At 56.7% G+C, this 20,614-nt stretch overlaps 8 protein-coding genes across 9 annotated transcripts, besides 11 other annotated features; 6 read left to right on the top strand and 2 right to left on the bottom strand.

Moving 5' to 3' along the window:
* Positions 1–585: 585 nt before the first annotated feature.
* On the top strand, positions 586–3,401 carry EKO05_0007322 (uncharacterized protein; the record flags this gene model as incomplete). The annotated part of the gene is made up of 4 exons (XM_038943208.1): positions 586–708; positions 880–1,889; positions 1,936–2,262; positions 2,312–3,401. The coding sequence occupies 4 exons, from the start codon at positions 586–588 to the stop codon at positions 3,399–3,401; spliced, it is 2,550 nt and encodes an 849-aa protein (XP_038794061.1).
* Positions 3,402–3,575: 174 nt separating this feature from the next.
* Positions 3,576–3,605: a tandem repeat.
* A 761-nt stretch (positions 3,606–4,366) lies between these two features.
* On the top strand, positions 4,367–7,111 carry EKO05_0007321 (uncharacterized protein; the record flags this gene model as incomplete). 2 transcript variants are annotated; one of them, XM_059637016.1, is made up of 2 exons in its annotated part: positions 4,367–4,865; positions 5,076–7,111. In XM_059637016.1, 2 exons carry the CDS (start codon positions 4,367–4,369, stop codon positions 7,109–7,111), a joined length of 2,535 nt encoding a protein of 844 aa, XP_059492999.1. The 2 variants fall into 2 exon arrangements, with proteins under 2 accessions (XP_059492999.1, XP_038794062.1); XM_038947218.1 differs by having other exon boundaries at positions 4,367–7,111.
* Positions 6,402–6,439: a tandem repeat.
* A 169-nt stretch (positions 7,112–7,280) lies between the features above and the next one.
* Positions 7,281–9,353, bottom strand: EKO05_0007320 (uncharacterized protein; the record flags this gene model as incomplete). Its single annotated transcript, XM_038947219.1, has 1 exon — positions 7,281–9,353. One exon carries the CDS (start codon positions 9,351–9,353, stop codon positions 7,281–7,283), a length of 2,073 nt encoding a protein of 690 aa, XP_038794063.1.
* Positions 7,285–7,331: a tandem repeat.
* Positions 8,747–8,781: a tandem repeat.
* Positions 9,121–9,174: a tandem repeat.
* Positions 9,243–9,274: a tandem repeat.
* Positions 9,354–9,578: 225 nt separating the features above from the next.
* Positions 9,579–11,725, top strand: EKO05_0007319 ([Pyruvate dehydrogenase (acetyl-transferring)]-phosphatase; the record flags this gene model as incomplete). The annotated part of the gene is made up of 4 exons (XM_038943401.1): positions 9,579–10,146; positions 10,357–10,486; positions 10,539–11,558; positions 11,614–11,725. The coding sequence occupies 4 exons, from the start codon at positions 9,579–9,581 to the stop codon at positions 11,723–11,725; spliced, it is 1,830 nt and encodes a 609-aa protein (XP_038794064.1).
* Positions 9,701–9,734: a tandem repeat.
* A 542-nt stretch (positions 11,726–12,267) lies between the features above and the next one.
* EKO05_0007318 (uncharacterized protein) lies at positions 12,268–13,662 on the top strand (the record flags this gene model as incomplete). The annotated part of the gene is made up of 1 exon (XM_038947220.1): positions 12,268–13,662. One exon carries the CDS (start codon positions 12,268–12,270, stop codon positions 13,660–13,662), a length of 1,395 nt encoding a protein of 464 aa, XP_038794065.1.
* Positions 13,663–13,725: 63 nt separating this feature from the next.
* Positions 13,726–13,795: a tandem repeat.
* A 2-nt stretch (positions 13,796–13,797) lies between these two features.
* Positions 13,798–13,841: a tandem repeat.
* A 703-nt stretch (positions 13,842–14,544) lies between these two features.
* Positions 14,545–15,195, top strand: EKO05_0007317 (uncharacterized protein; the record flags this gene model as incomplete). The annotated part of the gene is made up of 3 exons (XM_038943250.1): positions 14,545–14,624; positions 14,673–14,869; positions 14,921–15,195. The coding sequence occupies 3 exons, from the start codon at positions 14,545–14,547 to the stop codon at positions 15,193–15,195; spliced, it is 552 nt and encodes a 183-aa protein (XP_038794066.1).
* Positions 15,196–15,418: 223 nt separating this feature from the next.
* Positions 15,419–15,574: a tandem repeat.
* Positions 15,575–16,007: 433 nt separating this feature from the next.
* EKO05_0007316 (uncharacterized protein) lies at positions 16,008–17,387 on the top strand (the record flags this gene model as incomplete). Its single annotated transcript, XM_038943209.1, has 2 exons — positions 16,008–17,121; positions 17,173–17,387. The coding sequence occupies 2 exons, from the start codon at positions 16,008–16,010 to the stop codon at positions 17,385–17,387; spliced, it is 1,329 nt and encodes a 442-aa protein (XP_038794067.1).
* A 599-nt stretch (positions 17,388–17,986) lies between these two features.
* Positions 17,987–18,023: a tandem repeat.
* Positions 18,024–18,198: 175 nt separating this feature from the next.
* On the bottom strand, positions 18,199–19,639 carry EKO05_0007315 (uncharacterized protein; the record flags this gene model as incomplete). The annotated part of the gene is made up of 2 exons (XM_038943309.1): positions 18,199–18,732; positions 18,791–19,639. 2 exons carry the CDS (start codon positions 19,637–19,639, stop codon positions 18,199–18,201), a joined length of 1,383 nt encoding a protein of 460 aa, XP_038794068.1.
* Positions 19,640–20,614: the final 975 nt, after the last annotated feature.

Below are 20,614 nucleotides of genomic sequence, written 5' to 3'. Positions count from 1 at the left end.
AGCACTCTGGCCATGCGAATCTCTGGCTGGGCCCGGGAGGCGAAAAGAAGGGGGCGCAGGCCAAACACAACACATGGGATTCTCTGCTTCTCGATACGAATTCCCATAAGAATTTGCCATCCTCGCGCCCTGATTCCCATCCTACCCACCTGAGCCGGCGCCCTGCCCACGCTCGGCTTACTTCACCGAGCACCACCCGGAATCGAGCCTGCTGCTGGCTGCACCCAGTCGCCCGTCTTGCCCGTCTCGTCCGTGTTCACGCCCGGCTGAGGTCCCTGTCAATCGTGCATGAGGAGGATACTTCCGCCACCTCCGCCACCAGCGCCACCTAGGATCGTTGCTTAGTCTTTGCGGAACGGACAACTAAGGCAGGCGCGTTGGCTCCAGGAGAGCCTAGTCGCACGTCACAGATACCGAATGCGCGTACAGCTGCCGTTGACGAGCGACAGTGGTGAGTGGCCAATGTTTTCGTTGCCAAATTTCCAGCGTGAGACCTAGCATGTCAAGAACTTGAATTTGGATCCCCCCCGCCCCCGGAGCGCGCGCAATTCCCTCTCCCACTCTTTGTTGCACACTTGAGCTGCCATGGCCCGCGGTGCTACCGCCACCCAGCACAACGACGGTGACGCCCAGCAGGGAGAACCCAAGGGGTCCAAGAGACGATGTGTTCAGTCGGCATGCGTGCCGTGTCGCAAGCGCAAGTCAAAGGTGAGTGAGCCTTGCCCTTGTATTGTACCTGTCCACTCCAAGGGGTGGGCCGATCTCCAGACTTGCCTCCGCGGACTGCTTCTGCGGACGGTTGGCCCGAATACACATGGACAGCTGGTCTGACCTCGACTCGAACCACGGCCGGACACTGCTGACAACATACGCTTGCAGTGCGACGGCGCCACGCCCTTCTGCGCAACATGCACTGCAGTCTACAAGACTCCTTGCCACTACGACGCTGAGAGCGAGAGTCGCCGGTCCAAGTCGTCCTCGTCCGCGGCGTCTGCTGGCACCAAGCGCGAAGCCTCTGCTTCTGTCGCGTCGCACCCGGGAGACGGACTGACCACCGACTCCATCATCATCCAGTCCATTCGCACCCTCCCAGAAGAACATGTGCTCGATGTCATTCAGCAGATTCGAAGGAACCCCAAGGCTGATCTCCTCGCCATCACCAACCTATGGCGCAATACCGTTGCCCTCCCCCAGACGTCTTCGCCCTTCGACGTGCAAAGCCTGGAATCGGATCTAAGCGTACTCTTGGGCAAGCCGTCAGTCACTCTCACCGGTCAAAGCAGACACTTTGGCCATTCTGCCAGCTTGGGGCTGGTGGCAGAAGATGAGGATTACGGCGGTGGCCTGGCTCGAATGCACACCGTTGATGTGCCAAGGCGGGGGACCACCTGGACAACAGTGACTGACGATCTGACCTTCGTCAACCGACTACTCACGCTCTACTTCACCTGGAGCCACCCCTTCTACATCATATTCAGCCGTGAGAGCTTCTACAAAGACTTCAACGAGGGGCGCAACAAGTACTGCTCACCCCTACTAGTCAATGCCATCTGCGCCTACGCATGCCATCTGACAGACGACCCGGCTGGACGAACAGACCCCTCCAATTTCCGCACAGCGGGCGACCACTTCTTCGCAGAAGCCAGAAGGCTACTGTACGAAGATGAAACACCCACCCTCACAACCACGCAAGCCCTGTGTCTTATGGCCATGCGCGAGCCCAGCACTGGACGAGACAGCTCGGGATTTGGGTACATTGGCAGATGCATGCGCATGTGTGTCGAATTGGGCCTTCATTTGAGCAACAATGCCAGTCCTGCCCTGGGTCTGACCCCGAGTGAAATTGAAGTCAGGAGAGTTACATTCTGGGGCTGCTTCACGGTTGACTCGTAAGTACAGTCCATACATCCAACAACGGAGGCTGATAGATTCCAGAGTGTGGTCCATCTGCGCCGGCCGAATTGCCCAACTGCCGCGGGCAGCCATCACACTCGAGAAGCCGATTCTCGAGGAGTCCAGCGGACCTGTAGAAGCAAATCACGGCTCGTCAAGAGTCATTACCACACGCATGTTCTTGCAGGAGTTTTCTGTGCTTTCAGAACTCATAAACGACAACAACTACATGTTCTTTGCGCCGAAAGAGAGAATTACTAGCACCAAGCTCCTGGACTGTTACAAGAAATATCAAGCATGGTACGGAAGACTACCGTCCATCATGAGACTCGAGGGCCGATCTCCCGAGCCTCATACCATTACACTGCAGTATGTCTATTGTTCTTCGGCCAGCACGACGAAGACTAACCTCTAGCAGTATGCTGTACTGGACTGTAATCGTTCACCTCTTCCGCCCCATGCTCAAGGTCGATCTGATACACTCGGATGTTCACCCTCGCGACAAATGCATCGAGGCGGCGAACAAAGTCTCAGAGCTTTCCAGGCTGTACCGCTCCATGTACGATTACCGCACGGCGCATCTTGCCATTCCACACATACTTCTCTCCGTTACCGTTGTACACCTGCTCTATTCGAGGGACAACGCAACGTCGCGTCAAAATCTCGTGGAAGGATTGCAGGGCCTGGAGGCTCTCCACGAGTGCCACTATTTTGGAGCAAGAAGCTTCCGTATAGTATACACTTTGGCTAAAACATGGAACCTACCTTGGCCGGAAGAGCTGAAGGACTCGAAGCTTGTGCCCAGGGACAATCCCAACAAGCCTCTAGGGACAGCCAGCCCTCCTGCCGACCCTCTACTGGTGGCTCCCAATACAGCTACGCTTGTTAGTCGTATGGGTCCAGGGGGGTATCCACAGATTCCCGAACCCCATAGAAGAGGTAGTCTGTCGATGTTTGCAAATCGAAATCTGCAAGTCAACCCACATCCCATATCACGGCCTGGCTCGGTGATTCCCAACCAGCACCATGGATCCCCGATTCTATCGCAAACACCCACTCAGCCATCGTTCAGCGCAGGTATGCCTATGGGTTCCTACACATACTCGCAATCCACACCCTCGATGACGATACCAACGACAAGCACAGCAACGTCGGACGCAGCTGACGCCATGTTTTGGACGCCACTTGCTGGGATGCCAGCGCCTATACTCCCACGAGTCAACTACCAACAAATCCGGCCCATGGGGCTGGACAGCGTGCTCCACACGGGAGACATGGGCGATCGACTGGGGCGTGATGGATTCAAGATCAACGAGGATTGGCAGCAAAGCAGCGTGGGCGGGTTCGGCAGCCATGGGCCCAATGGGTACGAACAAGCTGGACACGGGGGCTCGTCCTACCCGGTGTCGTATCAACGCAACAGTGGCCAACATGGACAGCAGACACACGAAGACTTTGATACCGCGTGGTGGCAGAACGGAGCTGGGAACGCGAACCAAATGAGCTGACGGAGGCACGTTGCGCCAACGAGGTGATGAGTTGAGAGCGTGCTTTCATCGTGTTTGTTCGATACCCGCAGCGGCGGCGCCTAGGCGCAATGGTGGTGCATGGGTTTAAGCCAGGTGTTGTGGCCATGGAATGCGCAGACCAGCATTCTCGCTTGGGTGGCCTTGTTCAGTCTTTTCTTGCTTCTTGCTTCTTGCTTCTTGCTTTTCGGCTATTGGGGAGGCGGAGGGTTGTTGAAGCCACGCATCTGCATGTGTCGGTGTTGGGTTGTCTCTGCATACTGTTTCTTCATCGTGAGGGGCTGAGCGTGCATGGAAGGCTACACGCATTGCTGGTGTTGAGCGTCGGAGGTGTTTGATTCGATTACACACACGCAGAATGCCAATCGCGACTCCCCTTCAGTCACCCTTGGGACCCATGTGTTGAATCCTTGTGGCCTTTGTCCAAATCCTGGTTGTTGGAGTCTGCCCTGTGACGCCATTGACGTGATCCTTGACAGGGTAGCCCTCTCTTGTCAGGGAGACGTGACTCTTTGACAGCCAGCAAGCCTGTAGTTCCCGTGTTGCGAGCAGGCGGACGAGTACGTGGGCTGTCGTGGACCAAGGCGAACAGGCGAACCAGCAAAGTGAAGTCGAATCAAGCGCAGCCACGTCCGCGCGACGAGCGCACAGGCCCGCGTGAAAAGCACCCAGGTGGTGGCTTGCCCTCATTCTCCTGATCCCCAGAGCGAGCCAACGTCATTTGTCTAGCGGCACCGCGTAGCCGCGCAGGAGCTCCGCCTCAACCCTCCACTGCTTGCTCTCTTCCTTCGTTTCCTGCTCCCTTCTCAGCTGCGCTGGCACGTGTCAGACCCAGGCAACTCGACAAGATACCGTGTACCGGACGCGATCGCGTGCACGCACGATTGCAAGATCGCACACGACACACACGACACGCCGAGTGGTGCGTCTGTAGACCCTCGGGCGCCATGAGCGGCATGCGTGCGCACCTCGCCAGCCGTCTACGCAGTTCGTCGCTCTCCGCCGTCCCCCCACCTCGCCAGAGCTCAGATTATTCAGTCGACTTGGCCAGGGCCGCCGCCTCGATCCTGTACCGCAGCCCCATCCCCTCCAAGGAAGGCAGGCCCGTCTTCATCCTCAACGCCGCCGCCCTCCCGGACACGCACGACACCGACTTCGACCAGCTGCTGCCCTATGTCCTCGCCCGGCTGCCCGAGGAGGACGACCTGCTGAAGGGCTACGAGTACGAGGTGGTCTTCTTTGCCGGCGACGGCGATGGCTCCGTCACCTCCAAGAAGCACCGCCCGGGCTGGGGCTGGTTCCTGCAGGCCTATCACGTGCTGTCGCGCGCCATGCGCAAGCGGCTGCAGCGGCTGTACATTGTGCACGAGAAGGCGTGGGTGAGGATTCTGACGGAAATCTTCTCGACCATAGTCAGCCCCAAGTTTCGGAGGAAGATTTACCATGGTAGGCCCCTACACTTGATCTACACACCTCTATCATACCTACTCCACATCTACACCACATCTACACACCTCTATCATACCTACTCCACATCTACACCACATCTACACACCTCTATCATACCTACTCCACATCTACACCACACCCACACCACATTTACACCACACCCACACCACCGCACTGCACAGCCAAGACGGCGACTGACGTTCTCAGCCTCCAGCCTAACCAACCTCGCCCTCTACATACCCATCGAGAACCTCCTCATCCCACCCTCGACCTACCTGACCGACCGCCGCATCTCCGACGACATCTTTGCTCCCTACGCCAGCGGTCGTCGTGCCTTTGCAGCGCGCAACCCCTTCCCCAACACCGCCAGAGGCACAACGCGCTTCCCGCGAGTCCTGCGCGAGACAACCAGCTTCATCCTGCTCGAGGAGAACATCACCGCCGAAGGTCTATTCCGAATCCCTGCACACTCCAAGCTGCGCGAGGTCCTCAAGGAGGCATACGACCGCGGCCAGAAATACATCCTCTGGAAAGACAACGGTGTCACGTTGCCGATACCGGCCTACCCTGAAGCAGAACACCAGGATGAAATTCTGGCCGAGGCGGACCCCAAGGACGCATACTCGGTTTTCATGGCGGCTGCGTTGATCAAGGCATGGTACTCTAGTCTGCGACAACCCATCTTCCCTTCAGAGTCGTACCGTGACCTGAAGAGGCTGTTTGGCGACTCTCAGCAAGTCCCCGATCTCGACCAGCTTCGTGATCTGTTCTCGCCCAGCTCGGAATGGTCTTTCCTACCTGCCATCTCGCGAGAGATTGTTGTCCGACATCTCCTACCCTTGCTGCACGAGGTCTCGTCGCGACAAGAGCAGAATAAGATGACGGCTGAGAATTTGGCCGTATGTTTTGCACCCGCATTGCTGTGTGGACCGGATCAGATCGAAGATGCTAAGATGTCTTCCATCATCAGAAGAATCTTCACACATGCCGTCGATATGTGGGGCCACGGCCTGCGAGAAGCATGCGGCCAGGAAGCGAGCGCTTTTAGGGAGCAGTTGAAGCTGCCCACTGACATGAGCGAGTGGGATGACCCAGTTGAGATGAAGAGGGAAGGCAGCAGAGACTCGATTGATGAGCAGATGAGCAGCATCACATTGCAGGATAATGAGAAGGCGCCCGAGAGGTACACAGACTACCCCCAAGCTACATCGTCAGCAACAAAACCGCCCCCTCTGCCGCCTCGATTGCGTGTTCCATCGACAAAATCATCCGGCAACTCGGTGCAGAGAAAACCCGCCCCACCTCTAGCAGTGCCTCCCAGGTACTCTACTATCGTCTCGGACGCGCCCGACGATGTCGCCGAATCGCCCATCACCTACACAGCCACAACCGACGGCTTCTCGCCCCGACGAAACGAGTTCGAGCAGGCACCACGGGCCATGTACCCGGATGAGAAGAAGTCTGGTACGACAATTCAAGTTCCTATCCTTGCTTCTTCGTCTGCTGCAACGGATGCGAAGCCCTCTACTGCGGCTGCTCCTGCTCCTGCTCCTGCTCCTGCTTCTGCTCCTCAAATCATTCTTCCCAAGAGGAAAGCCCTGACCCCAGCGCAGGTTAATAACGCGGAGAAGTCTGCCGCGAAGCAGGATGAGGCACGCACAATCTCAGAGTACGGCCTCGATCGCTTCTATCCACAGGGCGGTCAGGTGTTGCCGGGTCTCGCTGATCTGCCTGGCATTGACACGACAAGTGATAAAAAGAGATGGATGAGTCCAACAACGTACACACAGAGCGAGACGGCAAGTCCGAGTTCGGCATTGAGCCCCACACAAATGGACACGAAGCCTGCGAGCGCAACGGGAGCTCGAAGAACCAGCGTTCCTTTTCCAGCGACCAACCGCGGGCCTCTGATCACTGGTCTAGCACGACCGGTCTATCCCGCGCCGACCACAAGCACACATACGCACCCCGTGACAGGTCGGCCCCCGTCCAAGTCAACCAGTCTGCCCGTCCCTGCGCCCAAGCCTCGCACCGTGAGTCCTGGGCTCTTGAAGCGCATGCCTAGCCTGGAGCAGACGAAGCGGCCCGAACCCGAGCGGCTCGCGCCCCGGAAGCTGAACCTGAAGAAGACGTCGGTGGACGACTTGAGGAAGCTGTACGAGGAGCGGGCGGGGACGGCGAACGTGCTGGTCGAAGTGAGCCGGCAGCGAAGTATGAGCGTCAGTCCTAGCATACGGGAGTAAAAGCGTGGCTTGCGGCGTTTGCGTTGGATACCCTTTTGAACAAGCCCAGCGTAGGTATTGGTAGACATGAGGGCTGTAATCACACGACTTTTGCACGGCTATTTACTTTTGAAAACTAGTCTGTTCACCCATTTATCTACCTTCTTATTTTTGCTTCGACCACCACACTTTACTCCTCTTCTTCTTCCTCGTCGTCGTCGTCGTCGACGACGTCATCTTCACTCCCCCCCTCACGCGCCCCCGCACCCTCAAACACAACCTGGACGCCGACCTCCTGCAGCCGCGCCCTCACGTCCTGGAAGCGCTCGCTGTTGCGTCGAAACTCATCCAGACTACTCCCGCATTCGCGCAGCGCCTGCACGAGATTCCCCTCGGTCAGCCCCCCACCGATCAGACCCTCGATGTCGATGCTGTGGAAGTAGCGGCGCAGCTCTTCCAGGTCGGAGAGCAGCGCTGCGCGGTCCTGCGTCGCGTGGTGGGCGCCGCGGTGGGCGGTGCTGGTCGCGGCGGCGTCGTAGCTGGGCGCGTTGTCTGCCGGGGGTAAGGGGTCGGAGACGGAGGTGTACTGTTCTTTGACGCGGGTGTCGAGGAGCGCGATGAGGCGCTGGTCGTCGGTCAGGATGACGTGGCGCGCGAGATGGACTTGGTCCATGGCCGCTAGCCAGTACGGCGCTGCGCCGTCGGGCAGCGGCTCGTCGAAGCTGTAGCTCATCTCGACCAGCAGCGAGGTGCCTTCGGTTGTGTTCCAGAGATCCTTGGCTCGCGGCGTGTACATGCTGCACAGCAGCTCTTGGTAGTCCGAGTGTGGTTCCCGCCCCCAGACGGGCTTGGGGATGGGTGTGATGTCGAGCTCCTTGCACAGCCGGGCGGCGAGCCAGGGGTATTCGCGCACGGCATTTTTCAGCGTGGAGCGCGCCTTGACGGGGTTTTTGAGGCGGAGGTGGGCAAGGGCGACGCTGAAGGCGAGGTTGGGCGGGACCTTCCAACTGCGCTCTAGCACGTCGCTTTCGACTATGTCGATGAGAGCCTGGGGTTCGCGGCCGCGCAGTGCGAGTCGGTCGATCAGCAGCCGTATGCAGTAGGGGTCCTGTTCAGGGCTGAGGGAGAGGAGCAGCCGCGCCCATTCTAGGGCGGTGCGCCATGTTGCGCGCACACCGAGCGTGACCATGTATCGCCAGATGGCTAGGAAGAATTCTCGATTCTCCGGGCGGGAGAAGGATAGTCGTGCCTTTCCGGCTGAGAGGTTCTGCGAGAAGGTCGAGTGTACACTGCGTCCGAAGGTGAAGAGTGCGCGCTCCAGCAGGTCGGAGGCCGAGGCATTGTCGCGCTGCTGCTTTGCTATCTCGGATACTTGGAGGAGCGTAGAGATGTGGTAGGGGTTGTGGTGGAGCAATTGCACCATGCGTTCGGGATCCATAGAGGCGACGCAGACGGCGAATTGTCGCTGGGTTTCCTGGTAGGAGGTGTTGTGCACGAAGCGGTACTCCACCGAGCCGTCTGCTCGCTTTTCGACAATCTCCATGCCCAAGCCGCCCGAGGTTGCGCGCGGCCATTCTTCCTTGCCCTGGACGAAGATGTTGCGCCGTAAGCTGAGGCCTGTGAGACGAGAGCCGGGTTGATTGCGCCCAGCGACGCGCGCGGCGATGCCCTGCTGCTGGCGCTGGCGTGGCTCGTCGTCGTCGGCGTGCTGAAGGGCGGTGCGACCGAAGAGCTTTTTCATCTCGTTGGCGGCGTGGAGGTGGGTGGTGTCGATGCTGAGGGCAGAGAAGAGCTGCTGGGTTTCCTCGCTGATGGCGGGTGTCAGAGGCTCGTCAGTGCCTTTTTTCCCGCTGGAGGTGAGGTTGAGTGCGAGGAGAGCCTGGTCTATCTCGTCGAGTCCAGAGTCGGCAGCATCGGCCTGTGGCGTGGCGGTCTTGCTCTTGTTTTTGCCCCTTCTTTTCTTCTTCTTCTTGCTCTTCCTGGAGGGATTGGCTGCGGGTGTGCTCTGGACAAGAGGCTTTGGCGCTGGCTCGTCCTGCTCTTGGTCGTCGTCGTCGTCATCCTCGTCTCCGTCTTCATCATCGCCCGCATCTCCTAGCATAGCAAACAGACTTTGTTTTGACGGCGGTTTTGGCGCAACTTCCTCTTCTGGCTCTTCCTCTTCCTCTTCCTCTTCCTCTTCCTGTGCCAGCCGGGCGAGCCTCTCCTGCAGTTCCTTCTCTTCCTGCTCCTTCTGGGCTCTGCGCAGTGCACGTGACGACATTTTGTTGATACTATGGACTGGTCAGAGCCGCCGGCTTTTGGCTATGGTGGCGGTCGAGGTTATGACGTCGACGCGGTGGTGGACCTCGAGTGTGACGGGCGGCATCTGATTGGCGGCGCTAGCTCGGGTGCACGCAGAGCAGGCGTCGAGTTGGCTGGAAGCGCAGGGCCCTCGCAACCTCACTCGCACGTGCGGAGCCCTCACCCACGACCGTCAGTGCCTCCAATGCGTCGGGCGGCCTTCCAAGCAGTGCGTTCCGTCCGTCGCCCCAGTGTGCGCAAGCATGCACGCAGCCGGGTTGCCTCTGCCGCGCCGAGCAATGGACTGCTAGCCTACCGCGGCCTCTGCCACGCCCACGCCCACGCCCACGCCCACGCCCACCACGCCGCCCATCACGTCCGCGCGCGTGCCTTGCCGACCGTCCTCACGTCGTCGATGCAGTTCCGCGCCATCACGGGCGCGCTGGTAGCTGCCGCTGTCGCCTCGGGTGCGTTCTATGCTTACAACGGCAACCAGTCGACCACGACGCCCGCCTCGCCCATCCACCAGGCACAGAGCCTGAGCACGCAGGCCGGCAGTGAGCCGACGCGCAAGGCACTGGTGGTCGGCCAGGGCGAGCTGTACACAGGCACCATCACCGGCTCGGGCCCCATTTCCAAGGAGACGGACGAGTACGGCCGGCGGGTGGTCGAGATGCTGGACCCGGACCAGGCCACGGCCAAGCTGCGCAAGAACGAGGAGTCGTGGCTGGTTGGGCGCGGCCAGGGCGTCGTGCGCTATGACGTCGTCCAGAGTACGTCTTCTCTTGACACTTTCACCACCATCATACCCTATCCAACACACACCCCATCATACACCACCTATTATACACCACCATCATACACCACCATCATACACCACCATCATACACCACCATCATACACCACCATCATACACCACCATCATACACCACCATCATACACCACCATCATACACCACCCAGCACACACTAACCCCCCAGCAGTACCCAGCAACGACCCCATCGAGGATGACCACGCCGAGAAAATCATCGAGGTGCCCTCCAACCTGGCCGCCACAGACAACGGTGCGCCGGCCAGCGACTGGATGTTCTGGGGCGTTTTCGACGGACACAGGTCAGTGAACCTCTCCCGCGCCGTGCAATCCACTGCTGACCAACGTGCGCAGCGGCTGGGTGACGTCGGCCAAACTCCGCCAGACGCTCATCTCCTACGTGGCCCGCGAGCTCAACACGACGTACAAGTCGGCCCTCGAAGACCCTGCCCTGCACGTGCCCACCCCCGAGGCCATCGACCGAGCCATCAAGACGGGCTTCGTGCTCCTCGACAACGACATCGTCCACGAGTCCGTCAAGAAGGTCAAGGTCGCCAAGTCCAAGATTGCCGCTGCCGAACTGCTGGCCCCCGCCCTGTCTGGCTCCTGCGCCCTGCTGTCCTTCTACGACAGCCGGTCTAAGCTCCTCCGAGTCGCCTGCACCGGCGACTCGCGCGCCGTGCTGGGCCGCAGAGGTGCCAACGGCAAATGGACTGCTACCCCCCTATCCGAAGACCAGACGGGCGGCACCACTAGCGAAGCAGAGCGACTGCGCAAGGAGCACCCCGGCGAGCCAAACGTCGTCAGGAACGGTCGCATTCTCGGTGGACTGGAGCCCTCCCGTGCTTTTGGTGATGCATCCTACAAGTGGTCCCTCGAGACCAACGCCGAGCTGAAGAAGTCGTACTTTGCCCGCTCGCCTTCGTCGCTCTTGAAAACCCCTCCCTACGTCACCGCTGAGCCCATCATCACAACAACCAAAGTCGAGCCGGAAAAGGGCGACTTTGTAGTCATGGCCACGGACGGACTGTGGGAGATGCTCACCAACGAGGAGGTAGTTGGCCTTGTCGGCCAGTGGCTCGATACCCAAGGCAGCGTCAGCAGCGGAAACGCACAAACACAGTCATGGCTGAAGAGCTGGTGGTCATCCGAGAAGCAGCTGCCAATCGACCAGAAAAACGACGGTGCTGGTGCAGGTCAGCGTGCGCCCATCCGCCAGCAGCAATGGGGCACCAAGACCAACTTGAACGAGCGATTCGTCGTCGAGGACAAGAACGTAGCCACTCACCTGGTGCGAAATGCGCTTGGCGGCAAGGACCAGGACCAGCTCAGCGCGCTGCTTACGCTACCGAGTCCTTTCTCGAGACGCTACAGGTATGTTTTGCATGGCTCACATGGAAGCGAGAACCAGAGTACTAATCACTTCTAGGGATGATCTGACGGTCGAGGTCATCTTCTTCGGAGAGGGCGCGGCCAACGGCAACGTGACACTGAACAGAGAAGCCAGTGCACAGGCATCCGAGCCAAAAGCCAAGTTGTAGATGTCGCAATCCCCCGATCCTTTCCACCTGCAAGCTCAGCATAGAATAGCACGGCGTTTATATGGCGTATAACGAGGAGTGCATCTTGCCCCTTTGGCATGTATCATAGCTCTTGACCATTTCACTTTACGTAGGCGGACAATCTACAAACTGCACACCTCAGCCGTGCTTTTCTTCCGCCAATCGTCTTCGCAGGGATGCCTGCGTTTATGCACGCTCCACGCCGCACCTCCTCCCTCATTACAGGCCGTTTCGTTTACCCTCCACACGCCGAGACGGCGTTTCAACAGCTTGCTAGTGGTTTCCAAACCACCACCGCCAAGCTCCCGCCATCAACATTGAGCAAATGCCCATTACCAAGAATACGGCGCTCTAATGAAGGGCTGGGTGCATCGTATGTCGATTATGAAGCCGCCTGAGAAAGACAGACAGTGTCGTGGAACTGTATACTCGTTATAAGGCCTTCTGCCTCCCCCACGGAATGCCAACTATCCACTACGTTTACTCTTTTTTCTTCGTTCATCTCCACATTCGTTATCAAAATGGCTAAAGGACAGGTCCTTGCTCTTCTGCTCGCGCAGTGCGCGTCCCTCGCTTCTGCCGCTCCCCTTTCATGCCCCAAGCGATCGTCCGTCCCTGCATTGAGCTCATCTCTCCTCTCTTCCACCGCAACTCCCATCACCGCATCCCTCTCAGTCCGTGCCGACGCCGCAGCTCCAGCCGAATACACTGCGAATCCCAGAATTGGCAGTGGCAGCTCTGACTCTGTCGAGTCAGCCCATTTCCGTGTGCTCGGCGCCTCGACCTCCACCAAATCCAACCAGACTCTCCAGCACCTCGAGGCCGCCCACTCCTGCTTCGTCGAGACCCTCGGATGGCGCACCCCCGGTCTCTCCTTCAACACGGGCGGTGTTGGCAAGGAGGTCGGCCCCTGGTACAAGTTGAACGTCTACAGCAAGCAGGCGTCCGACATGCCCGGCGCTGCAGGTGTCCAAGGTACCGACATGGAAGCCGGCCTTGCGTATCTGGATGTTGTAGACGAGTTCCTTGACGTACCCGACGTCGTTGTCCACGGGTTCGGTCACTCTATGCACCTCAGCGAGCACAACTGGGTCGACCAGGGCAACACGGGCGCGTGGTGGGAGCCGATTGCCAACTTCATCGCAGACACGTACGTCTCCACCCCGACTTGCAACGCCGCACGCGCCGCAGCCGGTCTGTCAGGCAAAGACGGCGACTCGGTCATCGAACTGCAGAAGGTCATTGGCGACTCGCACCAGGTCATCGTCGATGGCACTGTAGACTCGGGCAACTACTACCAGTCGTGGCCGTTTATTGCTTACCTCACCAACAACCCGGACTCGTACGCAGGTCTGGGCAACGATACGCTTCTCCGCATGATCCGCGAGTACAAGCTGCAGTCCAACGAGACCCCGCTCCACACGCTCGAGCGCCTCCTATCCGAAGCGTCCGGCAACGTCACGGTCCAGCGCGTCGTAGGCCGCTACTGGGCGCACATGGCCTACGTCGACATTGGCCACGCCAAGGCGCACGACGCCTTTACCGCGCAGCGCCGCAGCCTTAGCTACGACAACCTCGACGGCTCCAACGGCGCATACACGGTCAAGTCCGCACGCGCACCGCGCTACATGGGCGCCAACATCATCCCGCTGACCGCCACTGGCGCCAGCGTCGATGTCGCCATCACCTCGGAAGATGCAGGATACACGGCTACTCTTGTAGTCAGCAGCGCCAGCGGAGTCAAGTACACGGATGTCGTGGGTGGCAAGGGCAGCGTGCAGGTTGCGGATGGCGACGAGGTGAGCCTTGTTGTTGCCAAGACGCCCGAGGTGGTCATGTACGATGCGTTCAAGATCGGCGACGAGCTGAACAAGGGGCTGCAGTACAGCGTGAAGATGACGGGGGCGACGGCGTAGTGCAGACACGGAGTCTGAGATGGACAAGGAGCGGCTTGGGGGGATTTCATGTCTATATACTTTTTATTATTATTATTATTATTATTATTATTATTATTATTATTATTATTATTATTATTATTATTATTATTATCATTCTTCTTCTTCTTCTTCTTCTTCTTCTTCTTCTTCTTCTTCTTGAACAACAGAATGTTCTCACTTGGCTTTTATTTCTTTGTTTTGCAAAGTGCCTGCTTTATACTTCTGGATGGGCTAAGAGGTGGTAGGGCCGCTTCGATGAGTGCTATACAGAGCATCGAAGCTGCAGAGGTTTTCTCAACAGACAAGGCTCGGATTGTGGTGCCAAACCTTCTCAAAGATTACGTCTTGAAAGGTTGAAGTCTTGATAGGTTGAAGTCTTGATAGGTTGAAGTCTCGATAGGTTGAAGTCTCGATAGGTCAAAGTCTTAACAAGTCAAAGTCTCGATAAGTCAAAGTCTCGATAAGTCAAAGTCTCGATAAGTCAAAGGTTCTGCGAAGACGAAGATGTTTTCTGGGTTGTTGATATACTTGAGATCATTGTACAATGTACTCGGGATAGATTCTGTTTCGTTCCTAGCCAAACGGACACGTTCTTCGTATTGAACAATCGCTGTGAGAGATATTTCCCATTCAGAGTTGATGTCTTTGACTTGGCTGGAGTAGTAGGGAACACATGCGAGCAGAGGTGATGTCTGCTCGCGTGCTTTGTCCCCGTCCAGCTAGTTCCGAGGCACGCCGCCGGTGATGTCATGGCGACGCCAAAAGTTGGAGCTACAAAACGCGTCTATCAAGCTTCAACCTAGGACACAGGCTACTGCATCCGTCCCCTACTCATCAACATCGCATCAACAAGCCAGCAACATGTCTGAATCATTGGCTGCATTCCGTACAGGGCGCAGCAAGGACCTCGCTCAGCTTGCAGAGGACCACATGCACCATGAGTAAGTGCCGTACAGCAGCGCTCGACAGCCAATGCTAACGCACCACAGCTTGAATCAGCAGGACCAGGACCTTCTGAAGAGCGCAGCCAAGAAGGTTGGGACGCACGCGACAGTCGCCTCTCTGGCTGGTCTTGGACTGGGGGTTTTTGCTGCGGTTCGTCTGCGCAGCATGCGCGTGGCCTACTTCAAGGCCTTCAGGGCGATGGAGAAGCCTGTTGAGCTTCGCTTTGCCGACGGCCGGACCGGTGAGTTTGCTCCAAGAGACAACTCAAGTCCACAGACTGACATTCCTTTAGAGCCCATTCCCGACATTTCGGCCCAGCTGGCGCCCTCGAAATGGGGTGATGCGGCGACCTACTTCTTCTTCTCAGTCGCCGGTCTCTTCCTCGGTGGTGAGCTCGGGTTGATCACAGGCACTGCGTCGGCCACCAGGACCATCACAAGCGACCCAGCAGCGAAGGAGCGCATCGAGAAGGCCTTCAAGAACTATCGTGTCGATGTCCTGAAGCGCGAGATCAAGCAGCTCGAGGGCAAGAGCACATTCGAGCAGATGTTCAGCTCGTCATCGTGACTATCTGAAGCGACAGGCATGAGGCGAGTCATGTATTTCCTGCTCTACTGGAAGCCCCACTGAGCGTGCGCCGCGGATACCTTGTTGTACATATATAACGATTGAATGAATGGACACTTGACAGAGCCTGGCAGACTGGCCGAGACTTTGATTCTGATCAGCGGCTGTCACGCATTCCCCACTCCCCAGCACCCCGAAAGCATCAAAGCATCAAAGCATCAAGCATCCAAACATCTAAACATCTAAACATCTAAACATCTAAACATCTAAACATCTAAACATCTAAACATCTAAACATCTAAACATCTAAACATCTAAGCATCTAAACATCTAAACATCTAAACATCTAAACATCTAAACATCTAAGCATCTAAACATCCAGGCTCTCATTACGTGTTGCGCTGAAGGCACGGTCGGCAGGCGTCGTGCGGCTCTGGAGGATCAGTGGCTGGATTCATGCAGGCGCAAGGCTTAGCCTGCTAGCCTGCCTCTGACCGGGACTAAGACGTCACATCAGGGAGGCCGACGCAGGCCCGTTCCCGTCCTGAAAAGCACAGCCGCAGCGCGTTGACTTGGGTCTCAACCACCGCCTGCTGTCACTTTGTTTCGCTGCTGTCACTTTGTTTCGCTGCTCGAACCCGTCGTTGCCTGCCAGCGCGCTCTGCCACGACTTCCTTTGCTAGCGAGAGCACCTGTTTCACCCTAACGAATTCTTGCCATCTTGAAGTTTCCTGCATCATTGACACCACTGCATCTTTTAGGACTGGGCTACATAATTCTCCGCTATATTTACACTCGACCCTGCGCCGATCATGAGAGGCACCACTCTGTCTTTACTGTGGCTCGCACGCCTTGCTGCGGGTCAAAGTAGCTCGTCCACGGCAGCACCATCCGTCGTTACCCTGACAGGAACACAAAGGCAGCTCACCGGCGGCGAGTTTGGCGGCACCGTCACAGTGCCCTCGGACTTCGAAGGTAGCACGTTCGCAACTTTGACCCGCGCACCTTCTGGGAGCACCGCGTCCGCCAACGCAACCGTCTCCGCGTCTTCAGAAGGCTCCGTCATCGAAATTGGCGGTGCAAACCGGACAAGGACACCAACTGGATCCGGCACAGGCTCAGCAGCCCTGCCCCAGAACACACAAGCATGCAACAACTACGTCGAGTTCTGCAACCGCAAGTACTCCAACATCACAGAGGTCGCCGCCCACAACTCCCCCTTCACTACCCAGCGCAACATAGCCCGTAACCAGGAATACGATGTAACTCAGCAGTTGAACGATGGCATCCGCATGCTCCAGGGCCAGGCGCACTACGTCAACGGCACTCTCTACTACTGCCACACATCCTGCGATCTCCTCAATGCCGGCACCGTCGAGGACTACCTGAAGAAGGTTGTGACGTGGGTCGAAGCGCACCCCTTCGACGTCGTAACCATCATCTTCGGCAACTACAACTATGAGGACAAGGACAGCAACGGCAACCCCCTCGTCACATCCTCCGACTTCGACGTCCCTATCCGATCCTCTGGCCTTATCGACTACATCTACCAGCCCCCAAAGACTGCCATGGAGCTTGCAGACTGGCCCACTCTTGGACAGATGTTGATCCAGCAGAAGCGCGTTGTAACCTTTATCGACTACAACTTCGATACGGATGCCGTGCCTTACTTGCTGTGGGAGTTTTACAACATGTGGGAGACACCGTATTCGCCCACCGACCTCAACTTCCCTTGCACGATTGGGCGACCTGATGGTGTGAGCAACGATAAGGCCAAGGATTTGCTATACCTGGCAAACCACAACCTGAACGTTGAGATTGCCATCGCAGGACTGAACCTGTTGGTGCCCAACGTCGCCGCGACCAACAGCACCAACGGACTCGAAGGCGAAGGCAGTCTGGGCCTGATGTCCAACCAGTGCACTTGTACGTCACCAACATAATCTACAAAACTGACCAATGCTAACGTTCCCGCAGCTGACTGGGGCCGCCCACCAAACTTCCTCCTTGTCGATTTCTACAACCAAGGACCGATCAACGGCTCCGTCTTCGAAGTTGCAGCCCTCGCGAACAATGTCACATACACGCGCCAGTGCTGCGGTCAGGCCACCTCTCTGGCGACCGTCCTCTCCACACTCTCTGCAACATACTTTGGACTCGTGCTTGCTGTTGTCGCGGCGTTGATCATGTAGATTGGCATGCACGAGGTGGGTGGATTGACGTGGATAGAATTTGTCATTGGGTAATGAGCATCTCACGGCGTTGAGCGCGCGAATGGATTTGCATAGCGTTGTGCTAGATTTGAATCGATGGATTGAAATACAGCGCTCAGCTGTACCTTTGTTGTTGCATCGATTGTGGCTGTCAAACATACATGGAATGAAGTGATGACCTCTCGCTGGTAAAATCTCTTCTCTCTCGTGTATACATGGTGCCCAGAGCGATCCTGCTATGAGTCACCACACACTACTACACCAGGGACACAAGCGTCTCGCACCCCCTGGTATCACCTGAGGTTTTCTTTCTCATGAGATTGAACAAGGTCTGGAATAGATGGAACTGCCATCATTTGTTTTCCCTGCTTTGCTAGTTCGAGATGCATCGCTTCTCGGGTTTCTGGAGATACGACGCTCTGTTGTCACTTCATGGCTCTTCTTCATTGTGGGGTGGTGGGGTTGGCGTTGGCGTTGCTATAGATGGAGCCTAGCCTGTATGTCATGAGGGAAGTCTTGCTGTGCATTGGCTTTCAGGGAATGGATGGTGGGCTTGGGGTGGTCTTGATTGTTTTCATTGCTGCTGCTGCTGCTGCTGCTGCTGCTGCTGCTGCTTAAGCGGAATCGGGACCAAGAAGGAATATGCAGAGGATGCAAGGATGGGTTAGGATTTGGTGGCTTTGGAATTGAAATGCAGGTGGTGAATGGCCGATGGTCGCGCAGTGGGCTTCTCCAAGTCTCAATCTTATTTGGGCATTGGAAAAAATAAAGAATAAAAAAAATACAGACCTCAACCAAGCAGTGGTTCACAATCTGCGTCGTTACTTGTCTCGACTTCATCTCTTGCTGGGTCCTTCACAGCCATCAGCAATCCCAGGGCCACCACGAATAACGCCGCAGAAACGAAATACGGCAGCCCCAGCCAAGCTTCAACGTCTTTTCTCAGCGCTGCAGTGTACAGCCAGGCATAGATCGGCCCGCTGATTGAGCCACCTATCGCTCGCAACATGGTTATCGCGGAGTACATAGTGCTAAGATCGCTCACATGGACCATATCAGTCGCCATGGAGCGCGTCAGCGAGTCCTGTCCGGTTCCTAGGGCAAGGGTTACGATGCCAATGACAGCAATGGCCACCACTGGAGCGAAGCCCAGGCAAAAAGTGCCTACTGCGAGTGCAACGAGACTTGCCTGTGCGAAAGTTTTATCCTTCGCAAAGGTTGAGAGTCGCTGGAATCCCAAAGGTAAGCCCGAAGTGAGCGCTGGCAGCAGCACTACCAACGCTAGGAACTCGATGCCCATCTCGAGGGAGCTCAGAAAGCTAGCCTGCAAGTAGTCAGCAATTGTCAAATTCTTGTGACGGCGGAATGATGACTTGACTTACGTCTGAGAACTCCCAGCCGAAGCGTTTCGATATGTAGATGGCCAACATCAGGGGCACAGAGTCATAGCCCAGCTGGCAGAAGAAGACCAGTATCAACATTGCCAGCACCTGCTGGTTCCCGACGAGCAGCTGGGCAATGCTTCTCAAGGCCCTGGCCAAAGATGAAACACCCCAGCCCTCTGCCGGTTTACTGGCCTCGAGAGAAACATCATGGTCCTGCACCGTCATCTTGGGTATCGACAGCGCCGTAATAGTACTCATCAGAAGACAAACCAGTCCAACAGCCCATGGCAAAAAGGCACTGACTCTCATCATGAAGCCACTAGCAGCATACCCCAAGATACTCGCCGCGACGCCTGCCGCTCTCGCACGAAAGAACATGTTCGTCCTCTCTTCTGCGCTGACAACATCCGCAATAATGACATGCAGCAGCGTAACCACCACCGTAAATCCACCACCGACAAGACCAAATAGAAAATGCAGCCAGATAAGGCGGATGGGAAACACATCCGGAAACCAGCAGACCAAGAACGGCCAGGCGTCTTCCAAGAAGATGCCAAGCACCGCAATGGCAAGGATCAGGGAGTGTCCATAACGGTCTGCCAGCGCTGCGAACGGGATTGCCAGGATACTCGGGATGATGACGGAGAGCCGCTCAATACCGGCTAGGAACGCAAGTTCCTGCTGCACCGGCGCAATCTTGCAGTCGTGCGGGCCCCGCGATGCATAGTAGTGCTGGCAGACGATGGATTCGTAGATGGCGACGCGGGGCGCGGGTTGCAGGGTCTCGCCGAAGAGGAAAACGAACGACGTTAGGTAGACGAGAGGAATGGTGTATTTGTCTTTCATCTTGCACGAGCCGAGACCCTGAGATTGGGGGTTATGGGTGGTTTGGGGTTGCTGTGCGTCGGCTATCGAAAAAAAATCTGATTAGATGCGCCCCGTTTTCGGGTGGCGCGTTTGAGGTTAGTCTCGCGCTCATCTGTCACGACGGTCAACTTTTCTTTGGATCTTGCTGGATTGGGACCTGGTCGTGTGAATGTCGAAGTGCTTTGGTGGTGATGAGGCCTGATGGGTTTCAGCATGCTTTGACTGTCGTCGCAGCAGGCTGTGTTGCCCCTGCGTCGTTTGGCCGCTGGCATGATCAAGACCGACCAGCACTGCCAACGTCAGTACTGTCCCAAGGCATAATTGGGTTTAGTACAGCTACTTCGGTCATGCGTGTTCTGTTGTCTATCGCGTTGCACGTCAGTCAACGGCGAAGAACAATACCAATACGGTAGACATGTTCAACGGTCGATGTTCGACAATGCGCACATTGCTGTACGAATCCGACTACATTGCAGTTCCAGCCGACTCGATTATCGTCTTGATAAACTTAATGTTCTGAGACGAGGTACTGAATCGGTTCAATGGATACCATGTAAGCTGCGGTACTGAAGGACGATGTTACTAGGTAGCATGGCAGCATTTGATCTTACCAGGTCCACCTGATACAAGTGAAGGTACATGCCCTTGAGCAATTCTGTGGAGTGGTATCGTTTCCAACGACGAGGGAGATGTTGAATTGATGGCTTTGCTGTTACGCGGGTTGGTGACAGTGTTCGTCCTTCTCCAGAGTAGTGCTGTTCATTCTCGAAACGACTAAATACTCGGAGGAAACACTCGTGACTGGGAATTTGTTGGTCCAGCTTTCAGCGGACCGAAAGGTTGGCGTCAGTAACAAACCAAGCCCATATGCGACACCAGAGACAGCTATAGAGGAGCTTGTCTTGAGTTACCATGCTCACTCCCTCCTGGCCTCATAACAAGACACACAACATA

This window comes from Ascochyta rabiei, chromosome 12 (genome assembly GCF_004011695.2).
Source record: "Ascochyta rabiei chromosome 12, complete sequence".
Taxonomy (NCBI): domain Eukaryota; kingdom Fungi; phylum Ascomycota; class Dothideomycetes; order Pleosporales; family Didymellaceae; genus Ascochyta; species Ascochyta rabiei.
Note: the sequence above shows the minus strand (reverse complement) of the source record. Positions and strands in the feature narration are given on the sequence as shown.